Source organism: Cherax quadricarinatus, chromosome 18 (assembly GCF_038502225.1).
Source record: "Cherax quadricarinatus isolate ZL_2023a chromosome 18, ASM3850222v1, whole genome shotgun sequence".
NCBI lineage: Eukaryota > Metazoa > Arthropoda > Malacostraca > Decapoda > Parastacidae > Cherax > Cherax quadricarinatus.
The window spans coordinates 15,718,981-15,742,910 of NC_091309.1; the positions used below are offsets into that span (position 1 = coordinate 15,718,981).

A 23,930-nucleotide genomic window follows, 5' to 3' on the forward strand; every position below is an offset into this window, starting at 1 on the left:
AGTCTCATCGCTTTTAAATACACTTAAGCTTCGCGGTGGACGGCAGCTTGAGGACATTGACTTCTCATTACGTTCGCTCATGCCAACACGCACGTACACAAACACGCATACACAAACACGCATACACAAACACGCATACACAAACACGTACTCAAAACACACGTACACAAACACGTACACACATACGAAGCACACATGCATGCTAGAGACCTTCTTTTGTCCTTAATTTTATTACATGTAAACTACGTTTTGTATACTGCACTAAGAAAGTTTTTATTTGTTTGTAATTGCACAAACACAGGCGCACACTTCCCTGCTCGTGCAAAGACAAGAGTGACCATCGCCTGAGGGACACTCAGTGCTAGCAGCGGGACACGCAAGGTCTTCCTTCATAAAGGCTATACAACAGCTAGGAAATGCGAGGTTCTCAGATTTGATCCAAAGAAAGGGAGGTTAGCTCCAATTCCCTGAATCAAGAGCCATACATCAGCATCAATAACACCCCCTCCTTCCTTGAAATTAACTCCTTATACTACCCAGAAACTCGTCGGGAGATATTGGAGAAGTTACATGTAATAAATCTGTTTATATCTTACAAGAACCTGTCGAGGAACCACCATTCAATCACAAGTTAATGTACAATTTGGCTGACGGTGAAATTTTGTATGTCCTGCAGAGACGTCTACACTGCAGTAGTTTGTAGAACCTGACGGGGCTGTAGCTGCAAAGTTAAACATCTCAAGTGACACGTAAAGTCCCTCAGGACACAGTGCTGGTAACATCCGCGTATATTACGTTGACAGCCCATTTGAAACCTCGCATTACTTGAATAGCATAAACAGCAGAGAGTAAATTTAGCTATGCCACCTCCAGAGGTGAGGACTTTATGAACTCGTAATATCTCCTTTCCTCTTCCAGTAACACCCGGTCACATCCCAGAGTCCTGAGCATCAACATCACCACTGTACCTGCGTGCTGAGTCTCCGTCATAGTGATCAGGTTGAAGGGTCTATGATGATAGTTTCCTGGCAATGTCTCCTGCGTCCTCATAGACCTATATAAGAGTGTTGCTCTGCCCCACACACTCACCACACAACTGACGCCCCGTTATCCTGGCACTCAAGTCTACCTCACACACACATGGGTTGCCGCTACGCACTTTGTCTCTAGCGAGTTAGGTGTGGAACAATATTACTGGTCTGCCAGGTCTGTTAAGAATGGAGCAGGTACGGAATTAATGGGGCTAATATGAATGATGCATTCATGTATATCGGTGTATTGTATACTTATCTTGTTCGGCAGCTTTACACATTGTCTCTGAGATCAGCTGAGTCAGCCTACCATAGTGAGTTAGCTCACTTATTTCCTAAGTCTATAATAATAATATATCTTTATTTCTACAAGTACATGTACATGGTATACAGTCGTAGCTGACATCAGTGACATACTGCTATATAGAAAAACTTTCTTATGCAGAGCATTTCGGGTAAATTAGGTCAATTTTGTCCCGGGATGCGACCCACACCAGTCGCCTACCCATTTTTTACTGATGGGGAAACAGGGACAACCAGTGTAAGGAAACACTCCCAATGTTTTCACCCTTGCCGGGAATCGAACCCAGACATCTTTCAGCGTGTGAAGAGAGAGTTTGGCCACCAGGCCACTGGACACCATCATGGTAAGTTTGTGGTAACTTAATTCACTTACTTCCTCATTTTATCATGATAAGTCGGCTCACTCATTTCCGGAAATATTATCGTTACTTTTAAATATTTTCCAGATCAGTTTTTCTGCACGAGCATGTGTGTGGAGCCCCCATACGTCATTTGTTTCCTTCACATCATCAAAACACCGTAGTGTCAGGACATGTCAATCAAGATGTGAGTCCACAAAATTCTTTTTGTTGTTATTTTCTCCATTAAATCCAAATAACTTCTTCGTCCTTGTTTTAAAGCTGATGTTCGAAATTGGTAGACTCCGTCCCTTATTTTTACACCCCAGCGACTCGCTATTATATGTAGCCTAGTGTGATGGTCGTTGGGCTGAACAGATAATATAATATAACGTAATATCTATTTATTACAAGCACATGTACAAGGTATATAGTCCTAACTGACATCAATGACATACTACTATATAGAAAGCCACTTGTTATGCTGAGCATTTCGGGCAAATTAGGTCAGTTTTTGTCCCAGGATGCTACCCACATCAGTCGACTAACTCCCAGGTACCCATTTTACTGATGGGTGAACATAGACAACCGGTGTAAAGTAACACGCCCAATGTTTCTACCCGTGCTGGGAATTGAACCCAGACTCTCGCCGTGTGAAGCGAGAGCTTTAGCCACCATGCCACGGGGCGCAGAGGTAAAATACACTACAGTTTCTCCTTGTTAATAGGGGTGATTCAGTAAGCTACACTATCCCACAAGGCTGGAATCGCCTGCTGGAGATTATCGGTATAAGGCGTGGAAGACCGTCAAGCCTTATACCGTCTGGCGTTGCTGAAGGGATACCTCGAGGATGTTTTCTGGAGGGGGGGGGGGTCAGCGAGCCTCCGCGGGCCGTTCCCAAAACCAGACCTTCTTGGTGGATCAAAACCTGACTAACCAGACTTGTAACTGCTGGACGCACGCAGTGCAACATGCGAACCATACAGCCCGGCTGATCAGAAACTGACTTGAACTAATAACCCAATTCCCCTTTGGAGACAGCAGGGATCATCTATTGACGGGACTGAAAATAGTCAGGGATTATCTGTTGGCAGGATACCTATTGCGCATGGGTGCATCAATAATAACTAATAATAGCGGACGCACTGAACACAATCATGGCACAAAAAAAAACTTTTATTATTGCCACTTTTTGCTTACTTTTCCCTATAGTTTCAGAGTTAAGGGACACCCTCGTATAACGCACCCTATACATAAAGGGTTCTCAACGTCTTCTATGCCCTGCGCCCCTAAGGAACCGAATACATTACTGCGGGTGAACAAATCGAACTCAAAAATAGCTTTTAATTCATTGCATAAAATGCAAATATGAATTGAGCAATTAGAAAAGTTCTTGGTAAAATAAACGGTAATGTGTGTGCTAATCATTAGGACTCTTCGTCGCACCCCCTGATAATGCCATCTCGCACCCCTGCCATACATGCTGTGGACGGGGGTGGCAAGGCAGTGCTCTAAAGGCACTGGTGCAGCTCAAGGAGGACCGGGCCGCGGGGGCGTCGATTCCCGGAACACCGTCCGAATAGACTCCAGGTAGGTAAGGAATTGGAGCCACCCTCCTATTTCTCGGATCAGGTCTGACTACCCACCATGTCTTTCATTCCCCGAGCGCGGTGTGGCTCTTACTGGCTTAGCGCTTCACCTTAAATATAAAAATAATAATCCCATACATTTTATTTTCATTGCATTCGTGGAGGAGCGCTAAACCCTTAGGGGTTTGGGAGGTATCTCCAAAACTCTTGCATCCAAAGCCCCTCACCAGTATGAAGCCACTTTTCGCTCTGCGTGGAGTTTTATCAAGTCATGTTTCGCTCTGCGTAAAATTTTATTAGATTATGTTTCGCCATGAGAAACAAATGATGTGGTTGAAGTTTAGGCAGTAAAGACTGAAAATCAAAGACTTGTCATTGTGGTTGTATACAAGTCACCAGATACAACTTTCCAACAATTCAAGGAACAGTTTTGATAACTAACTACTGTCTTGAAAATCTTCCAATCCGACCCCCAAATATCGCTTTGCGGGACAATTTCAACTTCAGGCACCTAAAATGAAGGAATGTGGTAAATAATGTCTTAGCAGAGATAACCCCAGGAGGCACCTCGAGTGTAATTTCACATACATGAGCTATTAAATCTGTACAACACATTCACCTTAAGCCCACAAATAGTGGAGCCAAAAAAACTGAAAAATACACCTGACCTTGTCTTCACAAATAACGATGATCTAGTACGAAATAGAACAGCATCAAAAGCAATATACTCGGATCACAACATAATCGAAGTACAGATGTGTATGAGTAGGGCTCCTGACCAGCGAAATGAGATCAGTTATGAGGGTGCCTTCACCAAATTCAACTTCAATAACAAACAGTGGGATCAAATTAACCACGTCCTAAATGAAACTAGGATTCATAGCTTTGCATAGAAATAATTAGCTCTGTGGTTTTTGAAGTATGCTCAAGGCACATTCTCCTAAGAAAAAAGAAGAGAAGATGTAAACTAGAGACGCTTCCTCTATAAGCGAAGGCAAAAATCAGAGCTGCTCAAAGAGGCCAGTCTGTCTGAAATATGGAAGGTGGCATCGGCCAGAGAAATTGAAAATGTCGAACTTAAGCTTAAAGAATCATACAGGAGCCAAGAAACGCAGAAAGACCTTAATGAAACAGGATTTTTTTTATGCCAAATCTAGGGCAAAAAGCACATCCAGCAATGGTGCCCCTGCTTAAACAAGATGCTACTTACACAGATGACAGCAAAGAAATGAGTGAAATACTGAAGTCCTAATACGACTCTGCATTTAGTGAGCCGTTAAAAAGACAGTCTAAATGATTTTTATGACCGAGACTCAAATTTTGGTTAATTCAAGAATTTTTTATATAATCCTAACACCACAGGACTCTGAAAAAGCAATAAATGGCATGCCCATGCACTCTGTCTCAGGCCCAGACTCGTGGAATTCCTTGTTCATAAAGAGCTTCAAAAAAAAAAAAAAAAGGCCTTTCTCGTGCCTTAAATATTCTATGGAGAGGGAGCATGGACACGGGGTCATCCCAGTCACTAAAAACAACGGACATAGCCCCACCCCACATAGGTGGCACTAAAGTAATTGCAAAAAATTACAGACCGATAGCACGACGTCCTACATCATAAATTTCTTTGAAAGGGTTCTAAGAAGCAAGATCGCCAACTACCTAGATACCCATCAGTTACACAACCCAGGGCAACATGGTTTTAGAGCAGGTCGCTCCTGCTTCTCCCAACTACTGGACCACAATGACATGGTTTTTGATGCATAGGACATAAAATACGGATGTACTATACACAGACTTTGCAAAAACCTTCGACAAGTGCAATTGTCTAATAGCACACAAAGTGCGTGATAAAGGAATGACAGGAGGAGTAGATGGATCTCTAACATCCTAACAAATAGAACTCAAAGAGTAATAGTAAATCAAGTAAAGTCTGAGGCGACTACAGTGAAAAGCATTGTTCCACAAGGCACAGTATTCGCTCCCATCCTATTTCTCATATCTAACAAAGATGTAAGCCACAGTACTGTGTCCACCTTTGCTAACGATACCAGAATTTGCATGACAAGTGTCATCCATTGAGGACACTACAAATCTCCAAGCGGACATTAACCAAGTCTTTAGTTGGGCCTCAAAAAAAATATGAAGTTCAATAAAGAGAAATTTTAATTACTCTTCTATGGAAAATTCGAGGATATTAAAACGGGATCGGAGTATAAAACGAATTCCAACCTCACAAAAGAGTGAAAAACTAATGTGAAGGACCTGAGAGTGATGTCAAGAGAATCTCACTTTCACAGATCACAACAGTGAATATGTCTACCACATCTGCTAGGAAAGTGATAGGATGGATAATGTGAACCTTCAGAACTAGGGACGCCAAGCCAGTGATTATTCTCTTCAAATAGCTTGTTCTCTCTAGGCTGGAATATTGCTGTACACTAACGGCCACTTTTCAAGGGATGCGAAATTGAAGACCTGGAGAATATACAGAGAACTTTCACTACATGTACAAGTACAATAAAGCATCTAAATTACTGAGAACGGTTGAAGTCCCTTGACTTGTACTACTTGAAACGCAGGCGAGAAAGATGCGTGATAATATACACCTAGAAAATCCTAAAAAAAAGTCAAATCTGCACACGGAAATCACTCCCCGTGAAAGCAAAAAAACTCGGCAGGCGGTGAAACATCCCCCCAGTGAAAAGCAGGGGCGCCACGAGTGTGCTATTATTATTATTATAATCAAAAAGAAGCGCTAAGCCACAAGGGCTATACAGCGCCACGAGTGTGCTAAGAGACAATACAATCAGTTACAAGAGGCCTAAGTATGTTCAACTGACTCTCAGTATACATAAGGGAAATTACCAACAGACCCCTGGCTGTTTTCAAGATGGAGCTGGACATACACTTAGTACTCGACCAGCCAGACTGCGGTTCGTGTGCGGCCAGCAGCAACAGCCTGGTTGGTCAAGCGCTCATCCACAGCGAGGCTTGGTCATAAACCAGGCCCCGGGGGCTTTGACCCCCGGAACACCCTCCAGATATGCAGAACCTTATCAAGCCACGTTTAGCGCTCTGTAGAGCAGTATCAAGTCGCATTTCGCTCTGCGTAGAGCGTCATCAAGCCATGCATCTGTGTGCACAACTTTGTCGGATCGTTTCTCCAGCGTCCTGCCAGCCTACAAAACTGCCTCTTCTGGTAGGCTTCAAACTATCAAAACTCAGCAGTTTTGTTTAACAGAATAACCCACCCATTGTTACTGACCTCTAGCCTTTCACTGATGTATATATGCCAATATACATCCAGACACGCATACTGCACACGTACACAAGCGTACATCCTCACAGACAAACACATATATGCATGCATAAACACACGTATACATGCATGCATATACATGATGAATTTTTTTTTGAGCGCATTGAAGCAGAGGGAGCTGGGCTTGTAGAATACGGGGAGACTCCACAAGCTGGTCTGTAGTAGTTCCTAACTTAGTGTGAGTGTTCCACGGGTCACTCCCGGTTATATTATAATAAAAAGCACTAAATTGACAAGGGTCATGCAGCTCCCGGTCTTACGGGAAAAAATGGCTTAATAATAACCATAATATTTAAAGGGGTGGACCAGTAATCCAGTGGAAGGCCTCTGTCAGGTGACCAAAAGCTTCAGTGGCGGGTCATCATATGAGACTCCCCACGTCAGGAAACACTCTTCTCGTTTCCTGACGAACCTGCAACCAGCTATTTTTTTTTTTAAACTACAATGACTGCACTAAAATGAACAAAATCGGGTAATACCAGAAGAAATTATGCAGTCGAGTAAAGCATATATACTATGTATACTTTATCCCTCTACATATTATAATTAAAAAGCAGCGCTAAACCACAAGGGCTATACAGCGCCGTTCCCTCTACATAGAAAGCAATATATACACTGTATATAAGTCAGTGTATATACAGTTTAAGCTCAGTTTAATAAGATTAGATACACTGATTCTTGAACAGTTTTTCAGAATACAAACGTGGGCAACTGAAAAATCTCAATTTAACTTCATTATTTTATTCCATAAAGCGCCGTGCAATAACCTATAGGAATTCAGTGATATGTATATATGAGAGGGCTGATAGAGGGTTTTCAAATTCTTAAACCCAAAATTGCTGCAATCTGGCTACAAAAAAAAAAATAAAATTCTGCCTAAGAGGATACAGGCCTATGATGCTCTTGTTTATCAGTGTTTGGTGAGAGCAAAAAACACTGTTTTTATTTCCCAGTCTGAAGACCAAGACATGCTGCAAAGCAAGATCTTATGTGGGGGACCAACGTTTAGCTCACTGTAGAGCTCTACGAAGACCAAAACGTTGTCTCAAAGAAAGCTTGCTCGAAAACCTGTGTGTGTCTTCAAACTTGTCAGCAGTTCACCGTTTCCTCCATGTTCCACTCTGCAGTGTGCTGGAATGGCTGTATAGTGTGAAGAATAACTTAGAGAGGCGTCTAACACCAGGCAGCAGCTGCCCTCTAGTTCTATTTTTGTTCTTAAGGGTTGACAGCGTCCACCTGACCACCCTTGGCTGTCCAATCCTTGAAGGAGCCAGGGTACGCCCTGCAAAATTCAAGTCACATTAAGGAAAATTCTTTTGAGAAACCAGTAACAACAGTAAAGAACTCAGGACAAGTGTCTCCTTACAACTGTTGTCACTATTCGCGTGGAAAATAAAAGTGTTGTGGGAGGCTTCCTGGTGAGCCAGGCTTTGAAATGACAGAGATAAGGATGGCAGCTTTTACAGCAAGATGGCAGCAGTTACAGTTCTCCAAAAAGTCTAACCTCAAGGGGTTGATTGAAACCTACCTTACCCTTTCTGGAATAAGAGCCTCCCATTTTAGAGGCGCTGTGGAACCTTATTATGTACAGCCACAGAGAAGCAGCATGTGAAGTATATCAATAACTCCTAAGCGCCAATTTCGTACCTTGCCTGGTATCCTTTGCCAGCAAGTGCGTCTGCGGCCCTCCTGGCCCGTCCGCCCATCTGACATTGTGTCACCAGTGTCTGGTCACTTGTAGGCTTGGGGGACCCATACTTCTCCTGGAAGTCGTCGTCGTTCATATCCATGGCTTCGTCCAGTTCAGAAACTGGAAGATAAAATGACTTAAATCTCTTATAAATTTTCTGTACTAAAAAATAGTGGTACTGCAGGGAAAAAAAAGATCATTTTTTTGCCCTTAAACCGATAAACAGTCTCTAAAAGTAATTATTATATTATTATTATTATAATCAAAAAGAAGGGCTAAGCAGTAGTTATTATAACTGAAATAACAGTAACTTCATATCAGCAAGATTTTAGTCAGCTGGTTAGACTACGTTGAAATCTGACAACACCTCGCTGAATAACAATTTTAAAAATACATCCAGCAAGTAGGAGGAGAGCTAGGCGAGGACAGACAGATCCGTCTCCACATTATCGAGAGACGGATCGAGCCTCCACCACTTGCGCTGACCTCCACACGCCAGTCAGGAAGACTTACTTGGGATATTGACAGAGCCAGGGATCTTTCCCATCTTCTCCAACTCCTCTTTGTTCCTCACGTCTATCACCACATAGTTGCCCAGGTTGGAGGACAGCTCATCGTAGTCAATATCATCTAGTGATAAAAAATTAGTTGGCAGCTTGAAACAATTAACACTGATTTATTTACCTCGGCTTTTCACAGAATTGTGAGAAACCGAAGTAACAGTATAATACATCCAACTTGCTTAGCAAACAAACACTGGGATTAGTCCTTAAACTCATTAGGTCCCTATTCTTTATCTGCTACTCAGTAGATAGTTATGAGATGCGTAATAAAACTAAGAGGAGCAACTTCTCTAGGATGAGACTCGACAAGCTATTAACACCTAGGTACCTACTTTCCTGCAGCACATGTAGAGGGATTTTGCTGTCTGAATCAGCCCGGGAATTGAATCCAGGCTCTTTGCGTTGCAAGCAAAATTTCCCCCACTAGCCTACAAGTTACTTACCATAAAACTAACATAATATACGAAGCGAATCTTACATTTATAAATAAAAAAAAAATCCCCATTTTCAGGAACAGAATTTTTGGCGTCGCTTCGCGGAACTGCGTGTTTATTCAGCGCTGTAATGCTATTATTGCCAGTTAAATTAACACTCCCATTATCAACTGGCTACTGTCGGGACTAATTTACTCTCGCACTACAGAAATCCAGTGACAATGCAAGTAAAACTATTCGAGGTCAACGTGTCCCATTCTACCATCCAGATTAATTATTCAGTGTCATTGGCCATAAGTCCACAAATTGAAGCGAAAGGGGAAATATACATCTTTCTCAGTCAGGCAAGCGCCCTGTGGGAAGAGTGACGCAGCTTCCAGAGTGGAAACTATCACTAGGCACAAACCACTCAAACCTTACCATCACGTTAAAGTGATCGTGTTGTGGGGCTAAACAGGAGTCAAAACAGCTTCTCAGAATAGACTGTTCCTTGCATCAGGAGCCCTTCACCTGCATCAAGGTGAAGGGCTCAGTAGATGAGCTCTTCAAGGTACCCACCTTGAAGAGCACATCCACTGAAGTCAGCCCACTTTAGGGTCCGCTAAAGTTCACGCTGACTATCGACTTTCCGCCATACAACGCAGTATCTTTCTCCAGTGACCAGTTAGGTCCGGCTAAGCCCGGTCTGAGCCGCAACTGTGAAATGTCAGATCGAACAATGTATTGACCCATTCCACATCAGTTATAGCAAGCGTTATGTATCCTTTGAACCCTTTTAACAAAAAATTGCAGCAATTAAAACAATGAAGGCACTAAGAGTTGTATCCTACTATTAAAAGCATTCTCGCATCCCCTCACCTGTTTTGCAATGTATCGTTCATTTTATAACCAAATGGACACGGGGTCGATTTCTGGGCGAGGTCGAGACATACGAGCAAGGTTGAGACGCACGAGCAACTTTCCTTAAAAATTCTCCTTGCTCACCTAAGAGTAAATATGTAAATAGTAAACCACTGTGGTTCTGTTCTGTTCTAGATTCGCCAGTATAATCGCCCGGCCCGGGCCTTTCCCAAGTGGTGTCCCGGCCTTGGCTCCCTCTCGAGGGAGTGGCTCAGACCAATGTCTGTCATAGGAGGAGGTACAAGTACCTCCTCGTCTTCTGGGACTAGCTGTCCCCATCCGCTGTGCGTCACTACGTAGTAAAGGATCAAGGGAGACTAGTTACACTGCTTAATTTTATGAGGATATCTGTGGGTTAACCCTCCGGGACTTATAATTAAGAATTTATTAGTCTTAAAAGAATACAGGAGCGCTACAGTAGGCCTAATAGTTCATGCTAGGCAGGCTCTGTTCTCGGCCAACCCTTATCCATTTGTTTTATTTCGCTTAAGTCTATTCGGCAGTTCTAAAGTGAATTTATAAACCTAGCTGCTGAGTCTTGCAAGTTTATTGTACACAACACAGCCATGTACCTACCTACCTGGAGGTAAGTAGGTAGGTATTATTATTATAACTAAGCGGTAACCCCCCCCCTCCCCATTCAGCCATCTAGTAGAGTCGTAGACGCTAGCAAGTGAGCAAATGAAAAATATTTTCAAACTTTCTGGTGCTGTATCTTTAAAAAGCTGCCATGTCATATCACATTGGTTACTGTATTGAACATATACATTCAAAGGTAAGTGGACAACTAAAAAAATATGGTCATCTGAGCGGCTAGTTTATTGTGTAGCCTATGCTCATCCTGTGAGCGGTGACGCAAAGAACACAGTCCCAGTGAGTTATCAGACCCCACTGAGCATAGTTACTTCTACAAAAATATAATTATATACTACAATTCCTTCACATAGGCTATCTAATGGCTACTCGGTGTTCCATTACAACTTCCTCAGCAACATTCCAGGAGGATGATGAGAGTGCCTGAGGAACGATAAAGATTGGTTTAACAGCTTTATGCATTCCATATCCATCCTGTGGGAGGGTCAAAATATTACTGAAGCACATAATGGGTCTAGGGACGAGGCCCCAAAGTTTTGATAGCCAAGAAAGTTATTGATAAATGAACTATACATGTTTACATCTGGTTATAATTTTAATGAGTTATTTATGTTGACTTGAATTCGATCACAAAAAAAAATTAGTGTAGCTTATATGTAGTTTTGAGATATTTACATTGTCATATATTTTAGCAAAGTATGATTAAACAAGTGATTACAAGTTATTTGCAACAGAGAGTCACGGTATTTTTTCTAGAATGACTGGTTATATGCCACCTGGAGTCTACCTGGAGGGTATTCCGCGGCCCGGTGCACAACCAGGCCTCCCGGTGGATCAGGGCCTGATCAACCAGGCTGTCACTGCTAGCCGCATGTAGTCCAACGTACGAACCACAGCCCGGCTGATCCGGCCACGGTGGATAAAATACTCTGACACTTCTTGAACAATTGTGAGCGAGTTGTCCCATTCTAGCACATGACCCAGTGTGACAATAGTCCTTCTGGCAGATATTTATTACCTTCAGTTTTGTCTACACCAGCTAGGTGGCGATGCGACTTTCCAGAGCTACTGGTAACCCAACCGAGCTACTGGTAACCCAACAGAGCTACTGGTAACCCAACAGAGCTACTGGTAACCCAACAGAGCTACTGGTAACCCAACAGAGCTACTGGTAACCCAACAGAGCTACTGGTAACCCAACAGAGCTACTGGTAACCCAACCGGAGCTGGACGGTAGTGTCGGCTGATTTTATTGGACATATAGATATGTGGTTCTACCTGCATGGCATGATCTGACTTGTCAGTCTCCCTCGGTCTCAACTCAATGAAGTTAAACTGAAGTTATTTCCGTATTATTGTGCTGAAACTACCAACTGACAGCTAAAGATTGTAATCGCCTCCGTCCTTGAAGGCAATAATATATATATATATATATATATATATATATATATATATATATATATATATATATATATATATATAGGAAGGTACCACCTCTAGAACTGTCATGGGGACCCTCATCCTCAGAGAAAAGAATAAACTTGCTTCAGGGAAAACTCAAGGTTTTCCCTGAAGCTGTTTGAGAATTTTCTCCTACCACCCCCTAGGTAACTCAGAGCTACATCTCGAATACTTCGTCCAGCTCCCCTGCAGTGGGCCGTGTGCCCAGAATGCTGCAGGCATTTCCTCTCTGGATCGCAACACTGAGTCTCTGAAAGAGATTGCTGGTCGCCCTGTGGTCCTTGGTTTCAATGATGAGGAACATTGGCCAAACATTCACAAAAATACAACAGAAAGGAAAACAACATAGGTAACTCAGAGCTACATCTCGAATACTTCGTCCAGCTCCCCTGCAGTGGGCCGTGTGCCCAGAATGCTGCAGGCATTTCCTCTCTGGATCGCAACACTGAGTCTCTGAAAGAGATTGCTGGTCGCCCTGTGGTCCTTGGTTTCAATGATGAGCTTTTCACCCAGCTCTTTGAGGAACTTTAGAGCACACTTGCCCCATGCTCCAAGGGTCTCCGACCCTATTGGAATGAAGTTATAGCAAGGGGGAAGGTCTTCATATTTTCGGATCTTCTGGGTCTCCCTGTGGCTGGCAGCTCCACCCCCTTCCACTACGGAGTATGGCAAGTAGGTGTCTGCCAATGTGGCAGCACAGGTGTAGTCCCAGGCAATCTGCTTTCCATCCTTCCAGGGTAGCATAGTGGCTCCATCAGGACGCTTTTGACTTCCATCAGACCTCTGTACTTGGGGTTCCCGTTGAACTGGGCAACGGGCTGTGGCGAGGCTTCTCTTTATGATGTCATTGACCTCCTCATGTCTGGCATACTTCCCTTCTGCTGTGTGACACACAAGACCATGAAGTCCGAATTGATCAGCTGTCGCCCTGCCGCAAATATACCTATGTTCTGTGAGGATGGGGGCGGCTAGGCGAAGAGCAACACCAATCCGAATGCCCTGTGGGTCGAGACGGTTGCCCAGGGAGGAATTGGGAACAGCTAACAGGAAATCTCCTGAGTGTGGTGCCTTCACTGCCAGGAGACGAGCTTTGTCCTTTCCTGAAGCATTGGAGAGCATTGTGTTGACGATTTTTTCCATGATCGGTTTGTCCCAGTGGGACTGTTTGTGCTGTTTGAGAGGAGCTGGTCTACTGGAGGAGTCTGTAAAGGTGTCCCACCGAATCGCTGCTTCAGTAAACCTGGGGTCTTGAGCTCCTACCACGTCTCTCAAGCGTTCGGGTACTATCTTCTTTAATGCACCGGAAGCCAAACACGAAGACAGAAAAGCAGGTAAAGCAACATGCGTTGCTTTACGCACCCCTATACCTCCCAGTCGCACTGGGAGGGTTGCCTGATCCCATTGCTCATCCTCTAGTGACAGGTTCAGTGCCTTCTTAAAAGTTGATCTCAGGTGTACGTCATATTCATCGAGTGTTGGGTTGTCAAAAGAGGGTGCACACCTTAAGAAGTAAGCGAGTCTTGGCATAGCAAGACATCTTGTGAGGAGATACAGAGCATCATGGGCATCAAGATCGCTTCTCTCCTCCATTCTCATCAGGTCATTCAATTTGTCCCTGAGGACAGTGTCGATGGCCTGGTGACCCAGCGGTGCCCCCAAGAGGGTACTGTTGGACGGAGTGGTAGTTGAGACTTCCGGGAGGATTCTTCGCACAGCACTGATTATTTCCTGGTTCACTGTGATGATTTCACACTTGGAGGGATTGAGGATGAGTCCCAAGTATTCTCCCTGTGTTTTCACTAGTTGTAGGTCCCCCACCAGGGACTCTTCAGTACCTGCCAGAGTGCCATCATCCAGGTACCAGATATTGAGCTCACTGCGTAGGCTGGAAATTAGTTCTCTTACTGCCAAGCAGTATATATCTCCATGGGGAAGTGGAACAGAATTCTTCCTCCGTAAGCCATGCATGTCGTAAGAGGCGACTAAAATGCCAGGAGCAAGGGGCTAGTAACCCCTTCTTCTGTATATATTACTAAATTTGAAAGGAGAAGCTTTCGTTTTTCCTTTTGGGCCGCCCCGCCTCGGTGGGATACGGCTGGTACGTTAAAAGAAGATTATATATAAATATATATATATAGATATATATATATAGAGATATATAGAGAGAGATACATATATAAATATATATATATATATATATATATATATATATATATATATATATATATATATATATATATATATATATATGCCTCGGTGGGAGACGGCCGACTTGTTGAAAAAAAAATATATATATATCGTGCCGAATAGGCAGAACTTGCGATCTTGGCTTAAATAGCAACGCTCATCTTGCCATATAGGACAAGTGAAAATTTGTGTATGCAATAATTTCGCCAAAATCATTCTGAACCTAACGAAAAAAATATATTTCACTGTGTTTGTTTAGTATTAAATTATTGTAAACAAATCTAAAATATATTTAGTTGGGTTAGGCTAAAATAAATTGTTCTTGTTATAATAAGGTTAGGTAAGTTTTCTAAGATTCTTTTGGTGCAAAATTAAAAATTTTTACATTATCATTAATGAAAAAAATATATCTTTAAACGTATAAGAGAAAATTTTAGAAAGGACTTAATTTTAAATGAGTTCTTGCTATTTGACCAGTTTTACATATTCGGCACGACATATAATATATATAATGGGTCTCATCCTGAATCCATCCAAATGTGAAATCATCTCAGTCAGTCAACAAGTGATAAATGCAGTGAGATCAAAACTACCAGGAGCAGCAGTCATTGCCCCCACAAATAGTGTCTTGCTAGGAGCACCTCTGGGAAGCAATGCCATTGACACAATTCTCAGGAAGAAATTGGAAGAATTAAGGAGAATGGAACAACGAATAGGCAATCTGGACACCCACGATGCCTTGTACCTTCTCACAAAGTGCTTGAGTCTGCCCAGGTTGACATATTTCCTAAGATGTGCACCTTCATATGATAACCCTATACTGCACGAATATGACAGTATTCTGAGGCAGATTTTTACGAAAGTACTTAACCTTACTCTAGAAGACGGGCAGTGGAACCAAGCTACACTTCCAGTCAGACTAGGAGGCATTGGTGTCCGCAAGTCATCACAGATTGCGTTACCTGCTTTTCTGTCCTCGTGTATTGCATCCAGAGAGCTTGTAGCAGCGATTCTCCCTGAACATCTTAGGGACAAGATTGGAGTCCAGGACCAAAAATTCATTGACGGAGCAATGATCTGGGATAATCTAACGGGCTCTGGAGCCAGACCTGCTCCCCCCAACAACTACAAACAATCGCACTGGGATGGTCCAATAGTGGAAAATATTGCCTACAACAGATGGGAACATAAAAAGTCCGGGCTGAATGGTACTGCCCTTGATACTGGCCATGTAGTCAGAAACTGTAAGGCTGGAGATGATGTCCTGGTAGTCAGTAAATGGGGGGCTGATAGTGCTGTCCTGGGAGACAGTAATGGGGAAGCTGGAGGTGCTGTCCTGGGAGACAGTAATGGTGAAGCTGGAGGTGCTGTCCTGGGAGACAGTAATGGTGAAGCTGGAGATGCTGTCCTGGGAGACAGTAATGGGGAAGCTGGAGATGCTGTCCTGGGAGACAGTAATGGTGAAGCTGGAGATTTTGTCCAGGTAGTCGGGAATTATACGCAGGAAGGAATACATATGAATGACCGCATAGGGGACAGGAGCCATAGTAGGGAAACAAGTGTAGTCAAAGATAAGATAAAACCAATATTGCAAACTAGAAATACCGCAGGAAATAGCAAACAAGAGGACTCCACTATCAATAGTGAGGATATATTACCAAAAACAAATGGTGGGAGCTCCATTGTTGGTGCTAGGGAGGATAGAAGTAAGACAGGGAAACATGCACCAACAGGGAATACAGTCACAGAAACCCAAGGCAAACGGAAACCAAGCCTGTGCACATACTATGCACTCGGTATCTGCTGGCATGGGAAATCTGGAAAAACAGATGGGACGTGCAACTATGACCACCCTAGGAAATGCCATGCCCATATGACAACAGGAAAATGCAAACTCCCTTCCTGTAAGCTTTTTCACCCTGAACTGTGTACCTCTTCAGTACAGGAAAGACTGTGCTATAACTTAAATTGCCAGGCATACCATCTAAAGGGGACAAAAAGATACAAAACATCCAGGCCATGGGAAAACCTGGGTAGCCACAGCCACTCAAGAGGGAGAGGTTTTTTAGTGCCAGGAAGGAAAAAAAACTGGCAGGAAATGGCAGAAATCGTACACCAAATCCAGTCATTCCTGGAGTGGAACCACAGTCGATGGCCTCCACTCCAAACCAACAGATACAGATACTAATGCCGGAAAAAAAATCCCCCCCCAGTACCAACAATACCACCAGTCCGATAACATTCTTCTTTGCAAATATACAGGGTCTAAAGCCAGCAACAAACAACAAAATACCTTTCATCCGTGGACTGCTTGCAGAGGCAAAGGCAATGTTCGCGGCTTTCACTGAGACCCACATAAAGGATCACTTGGACAACGAAATATGGATCCCAGGTTACAACCTATACAGATGTGACAGAGTGAACAGGCAAAAGGGGGGGGTTGGCCTGTACATTGCAGAGTCACTTGTTTGCACAGAACTGCTAAATGCCTCAAATGATGTAGTGGAAGTTTTAGCAGTAAAGGTCGAGAACCAAAACCTAGTCATTGTGATAGTCTACAAGCCTCCGGATGTAACATCCCAGCAATTCCAGGAACAGCTGTTAAAAATTGACCACTGTCTGGAAAACCTTCCAGCTCCTGCACCCAACATCTTGCTCCTGGGGGATTTCAACTTAAGGCACCTAAAATGGAGGAATATAGCAAATAATATTGTTGCAGTAATAACACCAGGAGGCAGCTCTGATGAAAACTCACACTCACGCGAGCTTTTAAATCTCTGCACAAAATTCAATTTAAACCAGCAAATAATAGAGCCTACTAGACTGGAGAATACACTAGACCTCATCTTCACTAACAATGATGATCTGATAAGAAATATCACCATATCAAAAACAATATACTCAGATCACAACATAATTGAGGTTCAGTCATGTATGCGCGGAGCCCCAGACCGACATAATGAGATTAGTCACGAGGGAGCATTCACCAAATTCAACTTCAATAACAAAAACATAAAGTGGGACCAAGTAAACCAAGTCCTAACCGATATAAGCTGGGAAGATATACTAAGCAACACAGACCCCAACTTATGCCTAGAACAGATTAACTCGGTAGCACTCGATGTATGCACAAGGCTTATTCCTCTAAGAAAAAGGAGGAGTAGATGTAAAACTGATAGAGACAGGCGCTCCCTTTACAGGCGACGGAAAAGAATAACAGAGCGGCTAAAAGAGGTCAATATATCTGAAATGCGTAGGGAGACACTGGTCAGAGAAATAGCAAGCATCGAACTTAAGCTAAAAGAATCCTTTAGGAGTCAGGAATCGCGGGAAGAACTAAAAGCCATAAATGAAATCGAAAGAAACCCAAAGTATTTCTTCTCCTATGCCAAATCAAAATCGAGAACAACGTCCAGTATTGGGCCCCTACTTAAACAAGATGGGTCCTACACAGATGACAACAAGGAAATGAGTGAGCTACTCAAGTCCCAATATGACTCAGTTTTTAGCAAGCCGCTAACCAGACTGAGAGTCGAAGATCAAAATGAATTTTTTATGAGAGAGCCACAAAATTTGATTAACACAAGCCTATCCGATGTTATCCTGACGCCAAATGACTTCGAACAGGCGATAAATGACATGCCCATGCACTCTGCCCCAGGGCCAGACTCATGGAACTCTGTGTTCATCAAGAACTGCAAGAAGCCCCTATCACGAGCCTTTTCCATCCTATGGAGAGGGAGCATGGACACGGGGGTCGTCCCACAGTTACTAAAAACAACAGACATAGCCCCACTCCACAAAGGGGGCAGTAAAGCAACAGCAAAGAACTACAGACCAATAGCACTAACATCCCATATCATAAAAATCTTTGAAAGGGTCCTAAGAAGCAAGATCACGCATCTAGAAACCCATCAGTTACACAACCCAGGGCAACATGGGTTTAGAACAGGTCGCTCCTGTCTGTCTCAACTATTGGACCACTACGACAAGGTCCTAAATGCACTAGAAGACAAAAAGAATGCAGATGTAATATATACAGACTTTGCAAAAGCCTTCGACAAGTGTGACCATGGCGTAATAGCGCACAAAATGCGTGCTAAAGGAATAACAGGAAAAGTCGGTCGATGGATCTATAATTTCCTCACTAACAGAACACAGAGAGTAGTCGTCAACAGAGTAAAGTCCGAGGCAGCTACGGTGAAAAGCTCTGTTCCACAAGGCACAGTACTCGCTCCCATCTTGTTCCTCATCCTTATATCCGACATAGACAAGGATGTCAGCCACAGCACCGTGTCTTCCTTTGCAGATGACACCCGAATCTGCATGACAGTGTCTTCCATTGCAGACACTGCAAAGCTCCAGGCAGACATCAACCAAATCTTTCAGTGGGCTGCAGAAAACAATATGAAGTTCAACGATGAGAAATTTCAATTACTCAGATATGGTAAACATGAGGAAATTAAATCTTCATCAGAGTACAAAACAAATTCTGGCCACAAAATAGAGCGAAACACCAACGTCAAAGACCTGGGAGTGATCATGTCGGAGGATCTCACCTTCAAGGACCATAACATTGTATCAATCGCATCTGCTAGAAAAATGACAGGATGGATAATGAGAACCTTCAAAACTAGGGAGGCCAAGCCCATGATGACACTCTTCAGGTCACTTGTTCTATCTAGGCTGGAATATTGCTGCACACTAACAGCACCTTTCAAGGCAGGTGAAATTGCCGACCTAGAAAATGTACAGAGAACTTTCACGGCGCGCATAACGGAGATAAAACACCTCAATTATTGGGAGCGCTTGAGATTCCTAAACCTGTATTCCTTGGAACGCAGGAGGGAGAGATACATGATTATATACACCTGGAAAATCCTAGAGGGACTAGTACCGAACTTGCACACGAAAATCACCCACTACGAAAGCAAAAGACTTGGCAGACGATGCACCATCCCCCCAATGAAAAGCAGGGGTGTCACTAGCACGTTAAGAGACCATACAATAAGTGTCAGGGGCCCGAGACTGTTCAACTGCCTCCCAGCACACATAAGGGGGATTACCAACAGACCCCTGGCAGTCTTCAAGCTGGCACTGGACAAGCACCTAAAGTCAGTTCCGGATCAGCCGGGCTGTGGCTCGTATGTTGGTTTGCGTGCAGCCAGCAGCAACAGCCTGGTTGATCAGGCTCTGATCCACCAGGAGGCCTGGTCTCAGACCGGGCCGCGGGGGCGTTGACCCCCGGAACTCTCTCCAGGTAAACTTCAGGTAAACAATGCTTCAGAGTGTGTCAGGGAAGGATAGAGCCCACCTCCTGGCAGTGAGAGCCCCTCATGCTGGGGACTTTCTGTTGGCTGTTCCCAACTCCAGCCTTGGCACACGTCTCGACCCACAGACCATCCGCATCGGTGTTGCCCTTCGACTTGCCGCCCCTATTCTCGCCGAACACAGGTGTATTTGTGGCAGTGAAGCAGCAGACCGATTCGGGTACCATGGTCTTGTGTGCCGTAAATCCGAGGGAAAGATTGCAAGACATGAGGAGGTTAATAACATTATCAAGAGGAGCCTCACAACAGCCGGATGCCCAGCAGTAAGGGAGCCACCCCAACTATGCAGATCTGATGGCAGCCAGAAGCGTCCAGATGGTATCACCCTTCAAACCTGGACAGATGGGAAGCAGGTGGTGTGGGACTATACATGTGCATCTACCTTGGCTGATACCTATCTCCAATACACCAGGGAGGAAGGAGGGGCAGCTGCCAGCTTCAGGGAGTCCCAAAAGTCTAGAAAATATGGAGAACTTGCCCATCATTATATGTTTGTTCCCATAGGCTCAGAGACCCTTGGCTCATGGGGAAAGAGTGCATCTAAATTCCTTAAGGAGCTGGGAATAAGACTCATCAGGGTAACTAGGGATCCCAGGGCAGCTAGTTTTCTGTTCCAGCGGCTCAGTGCGGCTGTTCAAAGGGGTAATGCCTGCTGTATTTTGGGCACACGCCCCAGCTTTGAGGAGCTGGATGAGATTTTCGCCTTATAATCGGTGATACACACGTAACAACATGTACCGTATATGCCACCTTAATATCAACAATGGATCTCTTAAATCGTCTGTACCATATTATGTAATATAATATATATATATATATATATATATATATATATATATATATATATATATATATATATATTTATATATATATATATATATATATATATATATATATATAAAAGCAGCTCCACAATATAGTGTAACTGATGTTAATATAAACAGTATACATAAATCCTAAATGAAACAATATCAAAATTTAAAACAGCAGTCTGTAAATATAAATACCTGAATAAAATTGACTTAGTTTACTTTTGTGAGAATGAACAAAAAAGTATACAGTACTAGTATGTATCTGGACAGTGTTTCTCTTAAGAGCGAAATGTCGTCCAAATAAAGGCTTCTTCTGTAGACTTGAACTCTGAGCTCTGATCCTCGTACCAATCATAGTGACGCCGTAAAAAAAAAAGTTACCAATAATAAAGTTACCCATAATAAATCATGCTGGTGTTTGATCATGTGTCTTCAAATACAAACAATTTCAGCTGTGTCAACACAAACCTCAGTATATACAACAGTGTATAATATCATCAACAAGTGTCTTGCACAATCTGTTACCTAAACAAAAAGTTTCCGGCAGGTTAGTATGAACGTACTGGCAACAGTGTAATGAGTTGCCAGATTTACGCCCCTCAAGGAAGGTTCCTTGATGTTGGTGAGGGGCTCTTGATTTAGGGAATTGGATCTGTGCTCCAGTTCCCCGAATTAAGCCTGAATGCCTTCCACATCCCCCCCCCCAGGCGCTGTATAATCCTCCGGGTTTAGCGCTTCCCCCTTGATTATAATAATAATAATAATGCCAGAGTTACGAATTTTCTGAAGGAGTACCGTAGGTAGCCACAGCGGGTGTGTGATTGTGGTCTTCTCGACGGCTGTCATTGTCCATCTTTACCACACTGAAAGCCTACTGAAATTAAATAATGTAAAGTTGGCACCTGGGATATCAGTTCCGCAGTCCGAATGCTTAACTGATCGTCCCTCTGAAGTTTGCCGGCAAAGTTCACTCAGCTCTTTACAGACTATACAGTAGATATGCTAATTTTAAGATAGTGTTTGCTCTAAACTTATAAAATAACTTAGTTCATTACAAACAAATTATGTTGGGTACGCGACTGCGTAGTAATTCCGTACAACACTCGTACAAGATTTAGTGTTTTAAGAATATCAGTTTTTTTCAGTAAAATTATATCCAGAGTGATGTCCACACTCACCTCCTGACATTGTTGCTGAAGTACTGAAGTGTGAACTAGTGGAGCAGAGGGAGCAGAGGGTCTTGTCTTGGTGGATGGAGAAGCTGAATTGAAGAACAACAGGAAGACCAACAACCACTGGACCCCTTCCAGCTACACTCCCTCACAGTTGCCACCAGTGTCTCTCAACTTTATCGCCCAGAACGCATAATACGCACACTTTTACTTCCTCTTATATAGTGCTAGTTATAGCTCGATCCCCGGCGTATGTAATATGCAAACAGTGAAATATATATAACGTGTTAATTGGGAATTAAAGTGAGTTTTGGTAACGTGTGTGGACGGGCTACGCGCTGGCGTGGTCACATCAATAACACATGAACGCCGGGGGGGAGGCTTGAAATATCATGTTTATAACCGGTGTCTTCCAGATACCTACGGGAGGAAACCAGCAAAGACTCCATTTCCAATCCCCTCTTGTGTAAAAAGCACTTAAAAGCTTTCATTCACGTCCTGTCCGTCATAATGCTATCGATGGAGTCGGATTCAAACCTGAGGTGAGCGGAAACGAATGGGCAACTCTCCTAGAAGCAGTTGCCCCTCCCAAGCACTACACAGGTACCTGGATATTATTCCACTGTCACCACATGTACAGGTGGCATCCTAGGAGGTAGCAGTATATCCTTGATAGGGCTGGACTCTGAAATGAGCTGTTGGGATAATCGCTCTTAGCCTAGAAATCGAGGTTAAAATATCCACAGCAGATAATGTAACTTAGCTTATACATTCTCTTCGGAATTTTATCAGTAAACTGATTGCGCGTTATCACAGATAACTTGCTCTGGATTAAAGGACTCCTCAGCCTTGATGCTGGTGAGAGGCTCTTGATCTGAGGACTTGGATATGTGCTCCAATTCCTTGAATCGAGTCTCAACGTCCTCCGGCTCCGCCCCAGGCGTTCCGTTACCCCGACAGGTTTAGCGTTCTGTGTATGACTAATACTAGCAGAATGAGATATTCGGAAATTGTTGCCATAATGTGTTATTCAACTGTCTGATGTATAATTATTACAGCCAGATTTATGTACCATTATAGTTGTGGAAAATAATGTATTTCCTGGAAAAAATACAGTGTATTTTTTTATGTAAATTAGTGTAATACATTGTATTTAATAAAATTTGTTGTAAAAAATGGGAAGTTCTGCGCCTGCGCAGAAGAGACTCGCCATGTTTGAACTAGTCAACACAAACGTTAGTGAATAATCGGAAGAATTTTCGTGCTCTAGAGGTTAAATTGGGCTGACACCTCTCAAATAGGAGCCGAAATTGTTGGATGTGCATTCCTGCATAATTTGAGATATCGGGCGACTGGACAAGACAGCTCCAGGAACCTTAGATAAGCTATCTAAATTGTGTTGTAATGCTGGCTAGTATTATCATCATAAATTTAGTTAGAATGAGTTTTTTTTTTAGTATGATACACATTAATCTCCAGTCAAATTGGTGAGTGATATTAAGATATATTCTCCTTCTGTTATATAAATGTGTATAAGTATCATATATTAATTTTAATATACAGTCCACCAATTTTTATATTTACCAGAATTCCTGGTGTGTATGTATATTTCATTTGTAATTATAGGTCTAGAGCAACTTGTGGACATGACAGTTGTAGGTATCGAAGGGGGACATTTTTGTGACCTAGGTGTCCTAAATTCCTACTTGTCTGAGTAACTTTGATAAATAATAATTATCTGTGTTACCATTTACTGGTATGTACCTTATGAATTGCATCCAGATAAATGCAATTTTCCACAATAGTTATTATTTAAAAAATAAATGAACGAAGAAATAAATAAATAAATAAATACTTTATTTCCACACGATACAGTACGTAATTTAAAAAAAATGAATTACATTTATGCAGAACACCTAACAAGGTTAAAGCTGGAAATACGTTGACCTAATAGACCTATAGAAGGACTTTCGTCACCACGGTGCCCCGTGGCCTGATGAATAAAGCTCACGCTTCACACAGCGAGGATCCGGGTTCGATTCTCGGCGAGGGTAGAAACATTCGGCGTGTTTCCTTACACCGTTTGTTTATGTTTCCCATCAATGGGTACCTGGGTGTTAATCGACTGGTGTGGGTCGCATCCTAGGACAAAATTTACCTAATTTGCCCGAAATGCTCAGCATAACAAGCGGCTTTGTATATAGTAG

At 43.0% G+C, this 23,930-nt stretch overlaps 1 protein-coding gene across 1 annotated transcript; it reads right to left on the reverse strand.

Moving 5' to 3' along the window:
- Nucleotides 1-7,305: 7,305 nt before the first annotated feature.
- LOC128689217 (thiosulfate sulfurtransferase/rhodanese-like domain-containing protein 3) lies at nt 7,306-22,272 on the reverse strand. Its single transcript, XM_070086277.1, has 4 exons — nt 21,730-22,272; nt 8,784-8,900; nt 8,228-8,390; nt 7,306-7,862 (listed from the first exon to the last, which is right to left on the reverse strand). Exons 1-4 carry the CDS (start codon nt 21,737-21,739, stop codon nt 7,796-7,798), a joined length of 357 nt encoding a protein of 118 aa, XP_069942378.1. The 5' UTR covers nt 21,740-22,272; the 3' UTR covers nt 7,306-7,795.
- Between the last annotated feature and the right edge of the window lie 1,658 nt (nt 22,273-23,930).

What these genes read in the sequence shown, in the direction of transcription:
- LOC128689217 (XM_070086277.1), bottom strand. An exon ending in TGGCTCTGTCAATATCCCAA is followed by an intron (nt 8,391 to 8,783) that starts GTAAGTCTTCCT and finishes TTTATCTTCCAG; the next exon opens with TTTCTGAACTGGACGAAGCC. An exon ending in GGCAAAGGATACCAGGCAAG is followed by an intron (nt 7,863 to 8,227) that starts GTACGAAATTGG and finishes TGAATTTTGCAG; the next exon opens with GGCGTACCCTGGCTCCTTCA.